The 18,953-nt window shown below is 43.3% G+C and overlaps 1 protein-coding gene and 1 pseudogene across 1 annotated transcript; one reads left to right on the top strand and one right to left on the bottom strand.

The window, feature by feature from the left end:
• Positions 1 to 8,545: 8,545 nt before the first annotated feature.
• On the bottom strand, positions 8,546 to 10,735 carry LOC147930780 (uncharacterized; annotated as a pseudogene).
• Positions 10,736 to 13,254: 2,519 nt separating this feature from the next.
• On the top strand, positions 13,255 to 18,393 carry LOC104732230 (uncharacterized). Its single transcript, XM_010451769.3, has 3 exons — positions 13,255 to 15,861; positions 15,941 to 17,743; positions 17,815 to 18,393. Exons 1-3 carry the CDS (start codon positions 15,688 to 15,690, stop codon positions 18,232 to 18,234), a joined length of 2,397 nt encoding a protein of 798 aa, XP_010450071.1. The 5' UTR covers positions 13,255 to 15,687; the 3' UTR covers positions 18,235 to 18,393.
• The last annotated feature ends 560 nt before the right edge of the window (positions 18,394 to 18,953 follow it).

Here is an 18,953-nt window from a genome sequence, read left to right as displayed (position 1 = left end):
TGGGATTGCATGTCTTGATTGATTATGTGAGTTAGTCAATTGTGTGTGGCATGGAGTCTTAGAACATCCTCTTTCGAGCCGACAGTGTGATTCCACGGTGAGTTTGTGTTTTAGTGTTATGTTAAGATTGCTTGTTAGCCTCTGTTCTTGGAAGTGCAGTGGTTAAAGGTGTTTGAGTTGTTGGTCGTGGACGGGACGTGGTCGTGGTCATGTTCGGGCGGGTCCCGAGGCCAGCGAGTGTGGGGTCCAGAGTTCCACGAGGAAGTACGTCAGAGGGTCGCAAGCGTATCAGGAGGGACCAGAGAGAGTTAGCCGGTGAGAGTGCCGGGAGTGCTGGGAACCCAGGTGTGGGGTTGCAGCAGGTGGAGCCCAGGGTCGAGATGATCGCTTGGCGGATCTATTGGCGTGCTGTTGGAGCGGTTACCGAGAGAGGTACCAGTGCAGGCTCCAGTTGTACCGCATGTGGTGGGGTGCAGCCGAGGGCTGCGAATGTTGAGGAGTTTCCATCTTATGTTAAGAGGATGAGCAGTTGTAGATGACTGGTATGAGATTATTCTCAAGAGGTATCGAGCCTAGAGAGGCGGATAGGTGGATATATGCAGTTGGAGCAGATATTTTTGCAGCTTGGTGGTTAATCCAGTTGGATATTAGAAGTTGAGTGGGCAGGCGTAACATTGCAATGTTATACTTGGACCACAGGAGGTACTTGTGGTCGGGAGATGTTTATAGTGGTTAAGGATTGTTGCTCCTGAGGGGATGGTGATTCTCCTGAATACCGATAGCTCGAGGGGCTGGGAGCTCCGAGAGTGGCAGAGGGGATTATGTTATCCTGAGGGGATGAGTAGTTCCCCTGATACCGAGATCTTGAGGATTGTGTTCCAATAGTGAGACAGTATAACTCGAAGACGCTGGTTTGAGAGTGAGATCGGTATGGCTCGAAGGTTGCGACCTAAGGGTGGTGGATTTGGGAGCAAGCAAGACCTAGGACGTGAGTATAAACAACCCGATTGAATGTAGATCTCGAGAGATTGACGGTGGTTTAATCTCGGGCTTTAGATGTATTGACCAATGGGTCGGGGTTTTATGAACCAGAGCGGTTATGAATGTGTGGCTATTTCGCCAGGATTGTGAGGCCGGTGGTGCTGGAGTCCCAGGAAGGGGAGTTACAGCAGGTCTGAGCCGGGAAAGGCATGTTTGCCAGATACATAAGTTCACGAGAAGCCTTCATGGCAGGATAATCTAATCGTTACGACGATGTTGGATTACGTTCATTGGAGAGGGACAGGGTTGCAAGATTCAAGGTTTTGGTAAGCTTGCTGAGGGAGACAAGGCAAATGGTTTGAGTTGGCGGCTTGCAAAGCATTTGACGCGGTGAATCAGAATGTGCGAACATATGGTACTTGTTTGTTTTATTACGTTCGTATTGATGATTTGCTGTGGAGAACTGCTAAGCGAAAAGCTCACTTTGTAATAAGCTATCTTGTGGAAGTTTCCCTAAGAAACAAGTTACTAGAGGTTCTTAGATGGACAAGAGATGTTGATATCCGAGTGGTGGTGAGTTGTTGTGGGCGTACTTGATTTTTTGTTTAGTAGAGCTGAAGACGCAGCTAGAGGATTTGTTGAGCAGGGGACTCTTTTGTCTTATCATTTCACTGTGGGGAGCGTCGGTGTTCATCAAGAAGAAGGACGAGGTTTGGGTTTATGAGTTTGTGGCGATGTCGTTCGGGTTGACTAACGCGCCAGCAGCGTTTATGAGATTGATGAACAGCGTGTTTCAGGAGTTTCTGGACGTGTCTGTCATCATTTCATCGATGCTATCCTGGGATTTTCTAAGAGTCCTGAAGAGCATGCAGTGCATTTGAGAGCAGTTCTGGAGAAGCTGCGGGAGCAGAAGTTGTTTGCTAAGTTGAGCAAGTTCAGTTTTTGGCAGCGTGAGATGGGCTTTCTGGGTCATATTGTGTCTGCAGACGGGGTTTCTGTAGATCCGGAGAAGATTCAGGCTATCAGAGATTGGCCTAGACCGCAGAATGCCATAGAGATCAGGAGTTTTCTTGGATTGGCAGGATACTACAGGAGATTTGTGCAGGGGTTTGCAAGCAGAGCACGTCCTATGACTAAGTTGACAGGGAAGGATGTTCCTTTTGTTTGGTCAGAAGAGTGTGAGGTAGGCTTTGCAAGCCTGAAGGAGATGTGGACTACTGCGCCAGTGTTGGCTTTGCCTGAGCAGGGGGAACCCTATGTGGTTTTTACAGATGCATCTAGAGTTGGTTTGGGGTGTGTTCTGATGCAGCATGGGAAGGTGATTGCTTATGCTTCGCGGCAGTTGAGGGTGCATGAAGGAAACTATCCTACTCATGATTTGGAGATGGGTGCTGTAGTTTTTGCCCTGAAGATTTGGAGATCTTATCTTTATGGTGCAAAGGTACAGGTGTTTACAGATCATAAGAGTTTGAAGTATATATTCACTCAGCCTGAGTTCAAGGCAGAGACGGTGGATGGAGCTGGTGGCAGATTATGATTTGGAGATAGCCTATCACCCTGGTAAGGCTAACACGGTTGCAGATGCTCTGAGTCGGAAGAGGGTAGCTTCGGCTCAGGAGCAGAGGATGGAGTCTCTGGTTGGAGAGATCAGTGCTTTGAGTTTGTGTGCTGTTTCACAGGAACCGTTTGGTTTGGAGGCAGTTGATAGAGCAGATCTTCTGAGTAGGGTGCGGTTGGCTCAGGAGAAGGATTTGGGGCTGGTGAATGCCTCTAAGGATGTGGATTCAGAGTATCAGGTCTCAGATAATGGTACTATCTTGGTGAACGGTAGGGTTTGTGTGCCCAAGGATGAGGAGTTGAGGCAGGAGATTCTGAGAGAGGCTCATGCGAGCAAGTTGTCTATTCATCCAGGAGCGACTAAGATGTACCGCGACCTCAAGAGGTATTATCATTGGGTCGGGATGAAGAAGGATGTGGCTAGTTGGGTTTCGAGATGCAATGTGTGTCAGCTAGTGAAGGCTGAGCATTAGATTCCTGGCGGTTTACTGAAGAGTTTACCCATTCTTGAGTGGAAGTGGGATATGATCACCATGGATTTTGTGGTCGGATTGCCAGTGTCACGGACTTTTGATGCTATTTGGGTCATCGTGGACCGGTTGACTAAGTCAGCATATTTTTTGGCCATTTAGAAAACTGATGGAGCAGCGGTCTTGGCTAAGAAGTATGTGAGGGAGATAGTCAGATTGCATGGGGTGCCAGCGAGCATTGTGTCTGACAGAGATTCTAAGTTCACTTTGGTGTTCTGGAAGGCATTTCAGGCAGAGATGGGCACTAAGGTGCATATGAGTACAGCTTATCCTCCCCAGACAGATGGACAGTCTGAGAGGACGATCCAGACGCTGGAGGATTTGCTGAGGATGTGTGTGTTGGATTGGGGTGGCCATTGGGCAGATCACCTGAACCTGGTAGAGTTTACTTACAACAACAGTTATCAGACAAGTATTAAGATGGCTCCTTATGAGGCTTTGTATGGGAGACCATGTCGTACACCATTATGTTGGATTCAGGTGGGGGAGAGGAGCATGTTTGGTGCTAGTTTTGTTCAGGAGACCTCAGAGAAGATTCGGGTTCTCAAGCTGAACATGAAAGAGGCTCAGGATAGACAAAGGAGTTATGCTGATAGGAGGAGGAGAGATCTTGAGTTTCAGGTAGGAGACAGAGTGTACCTCAAGATGGCCATGTTGCGGGGTCCGAACAGGTCATTGTCAGAGACTAAGTTGAGTCCGAGGTATATGGGTCCATTCAGAGTGATTGAGCGGGTTGGACAATTGGCATATAGGCTGGAGTTACCTTAGGTGATTCGTGCATTCCATAAAGTTTTCCATGTGTCTATGTTGTGGAAGTGTCTCCGTGAGGGTGAGCAGGTGTTGGCTAAGATTCCTGAGGATCTTCAGCCTAACATGACATTGGAGGCGAGACCAGTGAGGGTTCTCGAGAGCAGGATCAAGGAACTTCGGAAGAAGAAGATTCCTTTGATGAGAGTCTTGTGGGACTGTGATGGTGTTGAGGAGCAGACTTGGGAGCCTGAGGCAAATATGAAGGCAAGGTTCAAGAAGTGGTATGAGAAGCAAGCCGCGACTTGAGCTTGTTTAGCCTGGTCCCATCTGTAATCCGTGGCTAGAGCGGGAATGGAGTATTCCAGCCCATCTCTCTTGTTACTCGGTCGCTTGGGATGGTTGGTTGTGCGACTCAGTAACAAGATGAGGTGGTGTTCGGGTACAAAGTTTCCGTGAGGCGGGGTTTTTGGAGGAAGGTTTTCCTGGAATAGGAGTTTCCAAAAATGGGAAGTTTCCAAAAATGGAAAGTGCTAAATATGGAAAGTTTTACGAGAGTTAGAATTGTCCATTTTAGCGGTGAAGAGCCTGGGAGGGGCTTGTGTGTGGCCTTAGTGGCGGACTTTCGAGTCAGTGTGCCCGTGTGTGGCGGTCTTTTTAGACATTGTGTGGCCTTTGTGGCAGGCTGTTTAGCCGTGTGTGGCTTTTGTGGCGGGCTATTTAGCCAATTGCGTGGCCTTTGTGGTGGGCTGTTTAGCCAGAGTGTCTTTGTGACGGTCCTTTGGGACAGATGGTCTTTGTGACGGTCCTTCGGGACAGATGGTCTTTGTGACGGGCTGTTTAGCCAGAGTGTCTTTGTGACGGTCCTCTTTAGGACATTTGTTTGGCCTTGGTGGCGGTCCTCTTTAGGACATTTGTTTGGCCTCGGTGGCGGTCCTCTTTAGGACATTTGTTTGGCCTTGGTGGCGGTTCTCTTTAGGACATTTTGTTTGGCCTTGGTGGCGGTCCTCTTTAGGAAATTTTGTTTGGCCTTAGTGGTGGCCCTTGTGGCATGTATATGATCCTTGTGTGGTCATGAGGTATTCCAGTGAGGGGATATGTGGCTGGTAGGACATTGAGATGTTTTACGCGAGCGACGGGAAGGAAACCTGGATAGGGATAGGACTCAGACGTGTTCAGAATCGTTTGCTCGCGACTCTTGGGGGACTCTGGTTCTCCTAGTACTGCCATATTCAGAGACTTTGTGGCTTGGGAGTATGGTTGGTATATCGACTTCGGACGACGGTCCGGAGGCGCGCTGTAGAGTGACGACCCGAGAGACGAGTTTGGATTTTTCCTTATATATTATGGCATGCGGGTTTAGGCCCGATGAGGAGCCAACATTTGGCATGCAGACTTAGGTCTGATGAGGAGCCAATAAGAACTCAAGGTCTAGGCCTATGAGTAAAGGAAAGTCCAAAAGTCGAGAGCAAATGACGCCTGGAGCGTGAGTCTATCGCCTAGAGGTGACCTTCTGTAGATCGGTCGGAGGAGTGCGGGCCGTGGAGATGGTTGCACGGGAATCCTTGGCTGATGGTTGTTCGAGATTTGAGGACGAATCTAGTTTGGTGGGGGAGAATTGTAACACCCGCGAACCGGAATCCCGGTTTAGGGTGTGCATCGATCGATGCAGTTGGAGCATCGGTCGATGCTGACTCAATTCTCTGCGTTTTGACTTAAGTCAAACGCTGCATTTTGGGCAAAAAGGAGAAGGGAAAACCCTTAAGTCGTTTTTGTCTATGGTGGCCTTTTTGAGAGAAACGAAAAGAGAGAAAAATATTATTGAGAGTTCTTGGTGATTTCTGGAGTTTTGTGGCGTTTCTTGGTGAGATCTGTAGCTGGGATCGTTGTAGGAGCTTCCTAGAGGCTTGTTCTTGTTTGTTAGAGGTTCAGATTCTTCTGTGGCAAAGGTAAGTGCATGACCATGGCTTATCTAAGCTAGAGGACTCTTTAATCTGTTTGTTGTGTGATGTTAGACTTGTTAGATCATTGCTATGGACGTTAGGAAGCTTTCTTGTGGCTTGGGATCGAGTTTTATGGTTGTAGGGACAAAGATCCGGCGAGAAGCTTCGGGGAAAGACACGGTGCTCGACGTTGCGTCGATCGATGCATATCTTGCGTTGGTCGATGCAAGTGCAATGACGGCGCGTAAAACTCTAGGGTTTTTGTGTTACGTCGAGCATGCGTCGGTCGATGCGGATTGGGTATCGGTCGATGCAAGTTACACTTGCATCGGTCGATGCAGCTTCTGTGTCGATCGATGCTTCCTCATTTGGCATCGGTCGATGCATGTTGGCGTCGGTCGATGCTGAGTCCTGGTTTGTTATATGTCGTTTGTTGATTGTTGTGTTGGTTATTGATACTCTATTGCTTGTGTGTATAGCCCAGTAGATGGGAGGATTGCCTCACTGAGTGTTTATCAAATGCTCATGCATCTCAATATGTGTTTGTGGTGCAGGTAAAGGCAAAGTGTGATCATGGAATCAAGGCGATGAAGAGGAGGATGTTCTAGTGGTTCGCTTGGTTGTCTGGCTTCTGTTAGGTTGCTAGAGTTGAGTCCTAGAACATTGTTTAGGATTGCTGGTTATTTGATTTATGCTGTTTGGATCATTAGTTTGTGATTGGAATTAATACTGGTTATTATTTTATTGGTTATTGGTTTATTGGATATTTATTGGTTTGTTATTCCGCTGTTGATTGTGAATGTGGTTAGGTGGCTAGTGGATATGGGACCACTAGTTGTATTTTATTTATATATATATATTATTTATTATTTATTATAAAAAAAGGTCGGTCGTTTCATTTTGGTATCAGAGCCCTTACGGTTCTAGGTTTGGGTTTACTAGGTTTTTGTTGTGATGTTTGGGATTGCATGTATTGATTGATTATGTGAGTTAGTCAATTGTGTATGGCATGGAGTCATGAAAAACAGCACACAACCTCAAAGCACTGATCTCTGCTACCAGAGACTCCGCTACCCTCTTCCGACTCAGAGCATCTGCAACCAAGTTAGCCTTACCAGGGTGATAAGCTATATCCAAATCATAATCTGCCACAAGCTCCATCCACCGCCTCTGTCTCAAATTTAACTCAGGCTGAGTGAAAATATACTTCAGGCTCTTATTATCTGTATACAACGGTACCGTTGCACCATAAAGATAAGATCTCCAAATCTTCAGGGCAAAAACTACAGCAGCCATCTCCAAATCAAGAGTAAGATAGTTGCCCTCATGCTTCCACAACTGCCGCAAAATGTAGGCAATCACCTTCCCATGCTCCATCAACACACACCAAACCAACTCTAGATGCATCAGTAAAAACCACAGAAACATAAACTCACCGTGGAATCACACAGTCGGCTTGTTCTAGGACTCCATGCCACATAAAATTGACTAACTCACATAATCAATCAAGAGATGCAATCCCAAACATCACAACAGAACCTAGTGAACCCAAACCTAGAACCGAAAGGGCTCTGATACCAAAATGAAAGGACCGACATTTTTTTAATAATAAATAATAATAATATAAGTATAATAATTAACTACAACTAGTGGTCTCATACCCACTAGCCACCTAGCCACAATCACAATCAACAGCGGAATAACAATACCAATATCCAATAAATATAAATAACCAATATTCAAGACATAGCCAATATCCAAATAACCAATCATCAGAAAACATGGAACCAGCAACCTAGCAATGTTTCTAATGACTCAACTCTAGCAACCTAGCAATGCCAGACAACATCCAATCGAGTCCCAAGAACACCCTCCTCTTCATTGCCTTGATTCCACGATCATACTTTGCCTTTACCTGCACCACAAACATAAATTGAGATGCATGAGTATTTGATAAACACTCAGTGAGGCAATCCTCCCATCTACTGGGCTATACACACAAGCAAAAGTGATTCCAATGTTCCAAACAAACAACAAACAACACATACAAACCAGAAAATCAAACATCGTCTCGCTGGAAGGGAGGTGTCGACCGACACCAGCCAAGTGTTGATCGACACTAGCTCTTGGTGTCGACCGACACTACCCCACAGTGTCAATCGATGCTCAATTTGCTGGTGTCGACTGACACCAAGTGGTGTCGATCGACACTCCTTCTGCAATCGCGATCCGCTCAAAGCCGAGAGTCGAATCTCGCTCCCAACCTCCTCCAAATCGCCCAATACTTATAACCCAAGCCAAATACGTCCATAGGAACCTGTAGCAACCAATCCCAGCAAGAAAAACACACAAAACAACAACACACAAGCAAGAACAAGGAATCGAAGGCTTAGATTAGCCATGGTCATGCACTCACCTCTTTGCTGGAAGATTCAGACCAATAGCAACGAATCCAACCCTCCTAACAAGCCTCTAGATCCTTCCTAGCTCCAAATCTCACAAGAACAGCAAGGAATCTCACCAATCTCTTTCTCAAAAGCTCAAGAACTCTTATTTCTCTCTTTTCTCACAAAAACAAGAGAAACGGTGACCAACACTCCTTCCAAATCCTTTATGTCGACCAAACTCATAAATAACTCGGTTTAATGGTTTTCCCTAAACCAAACCGGTCCAAATCGAACGATTAAAATCGAACCGATCGAACCAACAACAACCAGTGTCGATCGACACCTCCTGTGGTGTCGATCGACACCCTCACCAAACTACCAAAAAAATGGTTTGCGGGTGTTACACCTTGTTCCATTTTTCATCTTGAACAGCATCGTGAAAAGACTTAGGTTCAAGACCCGTTGTCACGACTGCAAGAAAAACACGATGCAGAGGGGAGAATAATTCATCAGCTATGTAATGAGTAAGAGGATACTTTGTGGTACCTGGACCCATAGACGAGGACTCGAAAACAATCGGAGCGTGATGAGCGTGAAGGGTATTTTCTGCAACACAAGCAGAGTATGTGACATAACCAGTGAGTCGCGTGGAGGGAAACTTTTCTCTTTTACCCTTTCCAAGGGCTGCGTTCTCATCAATAGAGAGATCAGCAGTGACGACAGTACCAGGTGTATCATCAAGAACAACAACCTCATCATCTGTACTAGTAGCTCCATCATCAACAAGAACCGTACCCGGAGAATCAACACTTGGTGGAGCCGTAAGAACAGGGGACAACTCTGCACTATTATCAGCGGAAGCAACAACGGGCGGATCTTGGTTCACCGGATTTGAGGGATCAAAAACCATTTGACCACTCCCCCTTTCAACAAAATCGGGTTGTAAGCCCCAATCCTCATCAACAAGAGGAGAGTTAACCGACAGGGACAAGGACTTGTTGTGGAAAGGAAATTCATTTTCGAGAAACACCACATCGCGAGAAATGGAGAACTCATTTGTTTCCAAATCATATACACGCCAGCCTTTCTTGCCGAAAGGGTAACCAACATATATACAACGACGACTACGGGATCCAAACTTATCCTTATCCCGAGCCCGCAAATGCGTATAACAAAAAGAACTAAACACCCGCAGCTGTTCATAATCCAGTTTTACACCAGTCAAAATTTCATAAGGAGATCGACCCTTATGAATCTTTGAAGGAGTGCGATTAATCACGTATGCTGCAGTAAGAACCGCTTCTCCCCAAAACAAAACCGGTAGACCCGCTTGAAACAGCAAGGACCGAGCTACAGTGAGAATGTGTCGGTGTTTACGTTCCACCCGACCATTCTGATGGGAAGCTCCGGTATCGATAATCACATCACCAGGAATCTTAGGGTTGGTATTCATCTTTTCGGTAGCCAACAGAGAGATAGCCTTCCACTGCTCGGGAATAAATTCAGAGAAAGCCATGACGTTAGGTACCGTAGCGTGGGCAGTAGTAACTTGTCCACGTCCTCTACCGCCACCTCTTCCTCCACTCGAATCACGACCCCGACCCATAGAACCTCCTCGTCCATTCGGTCGAGTATTATGTTCCGTAAACCACTCGGGATAACCGATCAGCTGCCAACAGAACGCCTTCTCATGACCAGACCGGCCACAATTAGAGCAAAGCAAACTTTGGTCTCTACTTCGATCGCCTCCAAATGAAACAGAATTCTCTCCACGTTGATCACCGGACATCAGCCCAACAATGGTCGAATCTCTTCTAGCAACAAAACCAACAACATCTTGTGAATGCTCTCGTGTCTTAACAGAAGTGAGCCGTTGTTCCTCACGAATCACACGTGAGTAAGCCTGCTCCAAATCTGGAGAAGGTTCGGCATCAACAATGGACGTGATCACGTTGGCAAATCTGGATTCATCAAGACCCATAACAAACTGATTCACCTTTTCTTCTTCACGCTCCGTGGCAATAGTCTTACAAACTCCACAAGTACAACCACCACAAGAACACGCAGGGAGTGGTTTGTATGTATACAACTCATCCCACAAACCAGTAATTCTCCCGTAATAATCAATCACGGACTGACCATCTTGGCGACACAAGGCAATTTGAGATCAGAGATGATTAACACAAACCTTATTTCCAATGGAAAACCTCTTCCTCAAATTTTCCCAAAGCTCATGTGCATTAGTGAGAAACGAAACAGTTGAACGTACGCATGGTGCAATCGAGGTTCGCAACCACCCAATGACCATGGAGTTCACCGAAGTCCATGACTCCAACTCGGAGCTACCAACACTTGGTCTTGTCAATGTACCATCAATAAAACCCATCTTCTTCTTAGCCCGAAGTGCGTTGATCATCTCTGCAGCCCACTCATTGTAATTTTCTCCGGTCAAGGTAACTGCAGTGATCATCGCCCCTGGATTGTCATTAGACGAAGTGGTATATGCCGCCATCACCGTATTATCTCCACCAGACGAGCCAATGGCGAGAACACCAGATGTGGAGAACGATTGTGTCCCTTCTGTAGCCATAGCACTCAAAAACCAGAAACAGAGAAAGTAGAAAACAACCGATTCAACCGAATCAAAAGGTCTGTTTAAGAGATTAGAAACAAGAAAGCAAGATCAACCGATCTAAAGAAAATATTTCAGGATTTGCTCTGATACCATGTAGAACAAAAAGAATAAAGTGAATATTTTCGTGTATCTTCATTGACGGCATTACATGGGTTTATATACAAAACCCAACAATTCGTAAAACCCTATACAAAGACTTGGCGAGCAAGCTATCGACATAAACCGTAACCAAAGCCCAATACGGCCCAATATTTATGGTGCCTATTTTCAAACAAAAAAAATTTAGAGGACCAACATCAAGTGAATTTCCTAAAACTAAAACCTAATTTTACAATAACAAAAAGTTTACAGTGCCTATTTTCAAACTAAAAAAATTTAGAAAACCAACATCAATATATCTTAGATATATGTGAAGGGCCGAGCCTCCCCAACCCCACTCGACCATTCTGATGGGAAGCTCCGGTATCGGTAATCACATCACCAGGAATCTTAGGGTTGGTATTCATCTTTTCGGTAGCCAACAGAGAGATAGCCTTCCACTGCTCGGGAGTAAAATCAGAGAAAGCCGTGATGTTAGGTACCGTAGCGTGGGCAGTAGTAACTTGTCCACGTCCTCTACCGCCACCTCTTCCTCCACTCGAACCACGACGCCGACCCATAGAACCTCCTCGTCCATTCGGTCGAGTATTACGTTCCGTAAACCACTCGGGATAACCGATCAGCTGCCAACAGAACGCCTTCTCATGACCAGACCGGCCACAATTAGAGCAAAGCAAACTTCGGTCTCTACTTCGATCGCCTCCAAATGAAACAGAGTTCTCTCCACGTTGATCAATGGACATCAGCCAACAATGGTCGAATCTCTTCTAGTAACAAAACCAACAGCATCTTGTGAATGCTCTCGTGTCTTAACAGAAGTGAGCCGTTGTTCCTCACGAATCACACGTGAGTAAGCCTGCTCCAAATCCGGAGAAGGTTTGGCATCAACAATGGACGTGATCACGTTGGCAAATCTGGATTCATCAAGACCCATAACAAACTGATTCACCTTTTCTTCTTCACGCTCCGTGGCAATAGTCTTATAAACTCCACAGATATATGTGAAGGGCCTAATGTGAATATAAATTTTGCACCATTAACCTGTGAAAAAACTGCATTCGTTGGAAGTCAAACCTTAGGCCTAATGTGAATATATTAATAATCATTTAATCAACCACTGTACTAAAGAGATTTTCACACTTAATATATTATTTTATTAACTATAAATATATGACATTTTGTGAAGTATAAAACTTTAAGTAAACATTTTGCTATAGCTGGTTTTTCTTAACTATGTAACAGAACAAAAAATACAAAACTTCACCCGCTGTTTATAATGAAGTCGTCAAATGATTCATACTTCATAGGTTTTCTCGAACAAACAAAAAAGGGAGATATGTAATGTGATCACTAAGATATTGCATAATCAACATATTATTTAGTTGCAGATAACTATTAGTTGACCAAATCATCTATGGATACTTTATAAGAACATGCATCGTCATGAATTTTTTTTTTTTTTTAATGCATGCATCGTCATGTATTCGCAGACTGAAATCAACGTCAGTCACAATATAGTGACCCGCATCAAGGGGTATGGATCCAAATAAAAATTTCGACTAAAAGACTGGGGAAGAACAAAGAAAGATGGAGAAGGAAAAATATTAGAGAATGACCGAGAGATTTAAGGAGAAAAATCGTTAAGTCGCGGAACGGCCGATGGCCAGTGATCGGACGTGTACCATTGGACCAACGGGGAAATGATCAATGGTCAAGGAGAATTCTTTGAAGGGAAGTCTTAAAAAAACTAAAAAGAAGAGGTGTGGTCAAGTTTTTCTTTCTTTTTTTTTTTTTTTTTAGAGGTGTGGTCAAGTTAGAAACAAGAAAAGTCGGAGTATGGACGATAGAAATGTAATGGCCATGTACCAGCTGACCGGCCAGTGTACCAAGGGGCCATTGATGGGGTGATCCGTGGTACGTACCAAACATGTTTTGGGGCGTAAGAACTTGATGAACAGGGAACCGTTCTCTGCAGACGTGAGGATTTTTCACCACGGACGAGAGGATTGTTCACCGCGAACCAATGTACCGAGGGACTATCAAAGGGAACCTGCAGTACGAGAGGGACGTACCAGGGGGCCGAGCCAAGTACATCATGCGGGCAGAAACCGGGAAGGAGCACCCGCACTGCCATGTGTCCCACTCAAAGCAGGCCAAAATAAAAAATGCATAGGAAAGGGCCAAGAGTTCTTAGTGCGTTCGCGTTTGGCACACGTGCGCGAGTGGGCGTCACGCATGCGTGATTGGTCTGCCAACCAACACATGTCGCTGCATGCTCCACTCAAATGACAAGTGTTGGAGTTGGACAAACAAGTGTCCTATGCGAAGGAGAGAGCCATGTGCCTATAAATATCACCCTTGGGGGCTTCATTTGCGATTTTAACACAAAGAGAACACTCCCAGAAACTTTCTCTAAATATCTCTTGTTCGTTCAAAGAGAGGAAGAAGAGGAGAGTTTGCTGGAGCTAGAGGCTAAGGAAGAGAGAGGAGTGTTGTCAGATCCGCGGTGTGGTGAAGCCAGATCAATCAATCTTCTTCTTAAATCACTGTGAGTTGTAGTTGATTGTGGATGGTGCATGAGCTTAAAAGCTCTTGCATCAATCCTTGTTTGTTTGCTTGTTGCATGTACTTTTTGATAGAATGCATGTAGACTAGCTAAGTTTTTAAGTAGACTTGCATACATTTCTTGAAAGATTGCATGAAATCTTGGGGAGTTTGAATTGGTGTTGCATGGATGAAAAACCGGTTGCATGCATAAATTTGAGGAGATGAGTTCAATTTATTTGGTGTAAGTGACTGCAAGAATTTACTTGCATAAATTTCGGTTTAAAGGGAGTGCATGCATAAAGAATCGGTTGCATGCATAGTGACGAGGAGTTGGATTATGTTTACTTGATGAATTTTAAGATGCAATATGAGTCTTGCATAAATTCGGATGTGTGGTGGCATGCATGATAAATCAGCTTGATAAACATGCATAATTTGAGAAGTTTAAGCCAGGTTTACTTGATGAAAGATCAGTTTACTTGGTGGGTTGATTGCAAGAATTTTCTTGCATATTTTTCGGTTAAAAAAGAGATCGCATGCATGAGGAGATTGGTGGGGAAAAGTGATTTAAGGTTACTTGATGAGAAATTTCACGTGTTGGTTGAGTGGCACTATTTTGTGCATAAAAAGAGGGCATGCATGTGTAAAAATCTTAAGTTGCTTGATTTTTATTCTTACTTCTTAATGGTTGTTGTGGAATTTATTGCTTGATTTTTCTTGCAAAATCATTGTTCGATTATCTTGCTTGAAATTATTTGGGTAGAGTAGAAGTACTTAATTCTTTGTGTTGTTTAACTTAGAATTATGGTACTTGTTCTAGCTAATTCGTGAATATAAGCTTCTGTTCATCGTTTGGACTAGTGGTCGATCTTCTGTCCCCGAAGTGAGTTGTGGAACTCCAGTGAGTTAATCCTAAGTGATCTCACAACATGGACATTTTGGTGCATAGCTAGCTACTAGCCCGAACTGCTGCATGATGATGCAGCCAAGTGAATCCGGTTGGTTACCTCGGTCGTATCAATGCGAAAGGTGTGATGGGTGGATCTGGTTGGTTACCTTTGTGGTTTCAACATGCAAGGTGTGATGGGACGGGACAGATTATCAAAGGGCCCTAGGGAGTAAGGAGTCTAGATTAAGTCGAGTTATCTTGATTTAAGTCTAGTCTTCTTTGCTTGACGTTGTGGATGGTGGATGTGGCAAGTTTGCCTAAGATGGTTAAAATGTCTAGATTGGTCAAGTTCCTTGATTGTGTTAAGCATTCATTGTTTTTTGCCTGCTTGACTTTACGCTTCCGCATTGCGTGTTTGTTTACTTGATGTTGCCCGGTAATTGGGTGGGAAATGGCATGTTAGAGGGTACCCAGCTAAGAAACCAGTTAGGGTGTTTTCATTCTGTTTGAAAAACCTTTGCCTTCTAATATGTTTTTTTCGAAATGGATCCTACTATTTTTACTTTGGTATTTTGTTTTAAATGTAACAATGTACCTAAAGTAAATAAAAAGGATTTTTGAAGTATTCGGATAAGTGACATGGTATGTGGCCTAGTTCGGGCCAACACAACGCCGCGTACGTACCAAAGGTTGAAAAGCCTAAGTGACATTCACAGCGGGAAGGCATCACCGGTGAACTGGCTGAGGGACCTGATCCATTGGTGGAATCTCGGCCGGATCGCGGACGGTCGCCTTCAGCGTAGCGTTCCTGGGTCGATCCATGGTTTGTCTGGTCATAGGACGGTTCGGGAGCGTTACACACGATGCTTGCAATTTGATCCCAAACAAAATAAGTTACTTCGATCGTTGATTAATGAAATTTCATTCAAAGGTGATCTTACATTTTGTTACGTATAGTATACTAATAACCAATTATCTCAGAAAAGAAAATGAATAGACCGATATGATTAGGATTCTGTTATCGGAATATCCAGCTCAACCATCCCAAAGTAATGATCTGATCGATCTTAAAACGTTCAATGTTTTTTGTCAACAAAACTCCCAATGATTGGTTAGTAGTTAGTACATATTTATACAATAATTACACGAGATTGAGAAATGTTATTATGTGATTCAATAACTAATTAATCAATGACATGAGACATAAAAATGGTGCATTGTCTTCCAAAAGTCAATGAATCAGACTCAACGACGTGGATGGTGAAACAACACACATGAGGACTAACCTAATTAATTTGTTTTATATAAATCAAATTATCTACGTAAAACCAAACTAGAACACATAACTGTTTGTCTGTTGTTTGTCTCTCAAATGGTTGACCGTAATACCGATGTGGTCGTACAACTCGGTTCTTCTGGCACAAGTATTTTCCGACCAGACGAAACTTCGACTTCAGAACCTCAGAGACCGACGACACAGTTCCCAGTTCCTGCGCCGGAGAAAAAACTAACCCTTTTTGCCTTACGACTTGGAGTTCTTGAGAAGGTTTTTGAGATTTCAACATTCTTATTTCATTATTTAAAAGTCATTTATTTTTGAGTTTTGAATGTGTTCTTAACCGCAGATTGCTTCACGGTTAGGATCTTTAGGATTCGTTTGGGCAACAGTTGTTCTTCTTGGTGGATTTGCTGGAAGCTTAGAGACAACAGATTTCTGGTTTGTTACTGTGATTCTTGTAGTCGAAGGAGCTCGGCTTTTCAGTAGAAGCCATGAGCTTGAACTGCAGCATCAGTCCAAATACACAATCTCTGGAATCAACATCTTCCGGTTCCTTGTCAAACAAGTTATCCAAATATGCCACCAGGCAGCTCACATTGCTGATGAGAACGACAATAGATCCTCGGTGCAGGAACCGAGAACAGAAGAAAGGCATCCGGGGAAGACCGCGCGGACAAGGACATGGAAAAGCTCAGATGTTCCTATGTTGCCTTACACAGGATGGGTCTTTGTTTCAAGAAACGTGAGCAGAGTCTTTTATTGGCTCCAGATTGGCTCTGCTTTCGCCAGCATTGCTATCTCCATGATCAAACTCATCAAGCAAGACTACGGAGACAATGACTTGAAACCCAAAAGCACCAATCTCCACTCTGCTTTGACTCTCTTCTACTCTCTAGCCCTAGCCGAGGCTGTTCTCTTTCTTGTTGAGAAAGCTTACTGGGAATATATGATTAGCGTTATCAAGATTCTTGAGAAAGTGAATAAAGAATGCGGTCTTGAGAACTTTGGCACGGGCTCGGTGAGAAGATTCTTCTATGATGCCTACTCTAGATGCCTCAATGGGAGCATCTTCGACGGATTGAAGATGGACATGGTGATCTTTGCCATGGAGCTCTTGCTAACAAATTCTCCTGATGAGCAGCTCACTGGAGTTCAGATTCTTTGTAGATTCTCAACCCACATAGACTACTCGGTTGATACTCTACAGAAGATTGGCACAAATCTTGAAATCATAGAGAGGTTAGTGGAGATGTTGAATTGGAGAAACAAGAATCAAGAAGATGTGAGAAAGTCAGCTGCAGAGATTCTCTCAAAATTAGCTAGTAAGAAGCAGAACTCTCTGAGAGTGGCAGGGTTACCGGGAGCCATTGAGTCGATATCTTCTCTTTTAGAGAGCACAAGAGATTCAGGTCAAGCCACCGATGAGATTGGTGAAAAGAGTATCAATCAATTAAACCTATGGACGTTGAACAATCTTGGACTACTGATTCTGAAAAGGCTAGCTCGAGATCATGACAACTGTGGGAAGATTGGGAAAACAAAAGGGTTACTTTCAAAGGTCATTGACTTCACGTACGCTGAGAAGAGGTTGTTGGAAGATTCAAGTGTTCCGGTTGCGGAGCCTTATAAGATCTTGGCTGTGAAACGGTCTTTGAAGCTGTTAAAGAAGCTGGTGAGCACGACAGGTGCAACAGGGAAGAACTTGAGGATGATTATCTCTGGGATTGTCTTCACAGTGAGCAACATTAGGGAAACATTACAACATGGAAAGAGTAAACCTCATTTGCAGAAGCTTGGTGCAGAGATCTTGACTTTCCTTGCGTTTGACGAAGGTGCAACCGAGAAGATTGGGGGAACGGGAGGGGTTTTAAAGGGACTTCTCCGCATATTCTTGAACAATGAGATTCCAGAGGATAAAATTGGTGTGAGAGTCTCTGCTGGTGAGTCTATAGCTATGCTAGCTCAAGGAAGTAAAAGCAACTGCCAACGTATCTTGAGATCAGATGTTCTTCAAGAACTCGTTGAGGCGTTGAACAACCCGTTGATTCGGTTGAATGCAGCGAGAATCTTGAGGAATCTCTGTGCATATACAGCTCCTGATCAGTTCAATGAACAGCTGAAGCAAGTTATTAAATCTGCAGCAACAACAGTGAGTGCTCATGGTCTTGAATTAGAATATTCATGAATCATCATCATCACTAATGTTATCTTATCTTGCAGGTTCTTATGGCAATCAAGTCTGAAGAGAGAAAACCTCAAGAAGTTATGGTGGGATTAGCACCGCATGTTCTCAAGTTGATGAGTCTTGAAGAATTGAGATGGATGTTCAAGAAAGCGAGAGTGGGTGAGGAAGAACTAGCAGAGGCATTAGTCAATATTCTCAAGAGATATGAACAGCCAGTTCCAAAGGTTCCAAGAATAAGGAGATTTGCAATAGAGCTAACCATTGCGATGATGAAAGCTAATCCTGAGACGGTCAAGACTTTCCAAAACCTGGGGATGAAGAATGAATTAGAAACTGTTTTTGAGACCGCGGCTGAACTTGAGAACTTTGATATATTCTCTGGCACGGTTGGGTTGGCACGCCATGGCTCAACGATCAATGAACTCACTGATGAAGCAATGATGTTGTTGAGTTAGACTAAAAAATAGGCAACAAATTTAAAGACATTGATGTTGTCTCAAACCCGAATTGTTGTCTTTGCTCATCATAGGGCATCTTTAACAAATTGTCAAATGGTCTATATACTATAATGTTTTGAGATCAAATGTTCAATAAACTGCGTGATGATTATGATTTTGATTTATGGTAAGTAGTTATTATTGAATTTGTTTGAAATATATATATACATTTTTTAAGTATATTTTGAGTTCTACCCTTTTAATTTTGCTTTATTTAAAATTTTAGTCTCTACAAAATTGCATTAAAAGCAATAAGTAAAATATGGTAAATTGACAATATGATAAATTGACAAAATTGATTTTTTTATAGAAACTAATTAATTCTATCTAAATAAACAAATTTGTTTTCTATATATGTGTCCCAAAATTTAAATTAAAATAAAAAAATCAATCATCAAACTGTATACATTGAAAAATAAACAATCAATTAAATTAAATAATTACATATTAATTAAACAAAACAATAATATTATTATTTTAGATAAATACAAAATATTATTCTGATTAATTATATACTAGTACTACTAACCCTCTGTATACCGCGGCCTGAAATTTGTTTTTAAAGAAAATCTGTAATAATAAATTTTATAAATAAATTATTTATACTGGTTTGTGATTGAAAATGTTGGTTTATAATCTGGGCAATTTTTTGTATTTTTAAAATGTTTATCGAAAGT

This window comes from Camelina sativa, chromosome 12 (genome assembly GCF_030686135.1).
Source record: "Camelina sativa cultivar CO46 ecotype springtype chromosome 12, ASM3068613v1".
NCBI lineage: Eukaryota > Viridiplantae > Streptophyta > Magnoliopsida > Brassicales > Brassicaceae > Camelina > Camelina sativa.
The sequence above is the reverse complement of the archived record's forward strand: the minus strand, read 5'-3'. Positions and strand labels throughout refer to the sequence as shown.

Coding starts and splice junctions, on each gene's coding strand:
- LOC104732230 (XM_010451769.3), top strand. CDS start 15,688: ATGGTTGACCGTAATACCGATGTGGTCGTACAACTCGGTTCTTCTGGC. Junction 15,862..15,940: donor GACTTGGAGTTCTTGAGAAG/GTTTTTGAGATT, acceptor TCTTAACCGCAG/ATTGCTTCACGGTTAGGATC. Junction 17,744..17,814: donor TTAAATCTGCAGCAACAACA/GTGAGTGCTCAT, acceptor CTTATCTTGCAG/GTTCTTATGGCAATCAAGTC.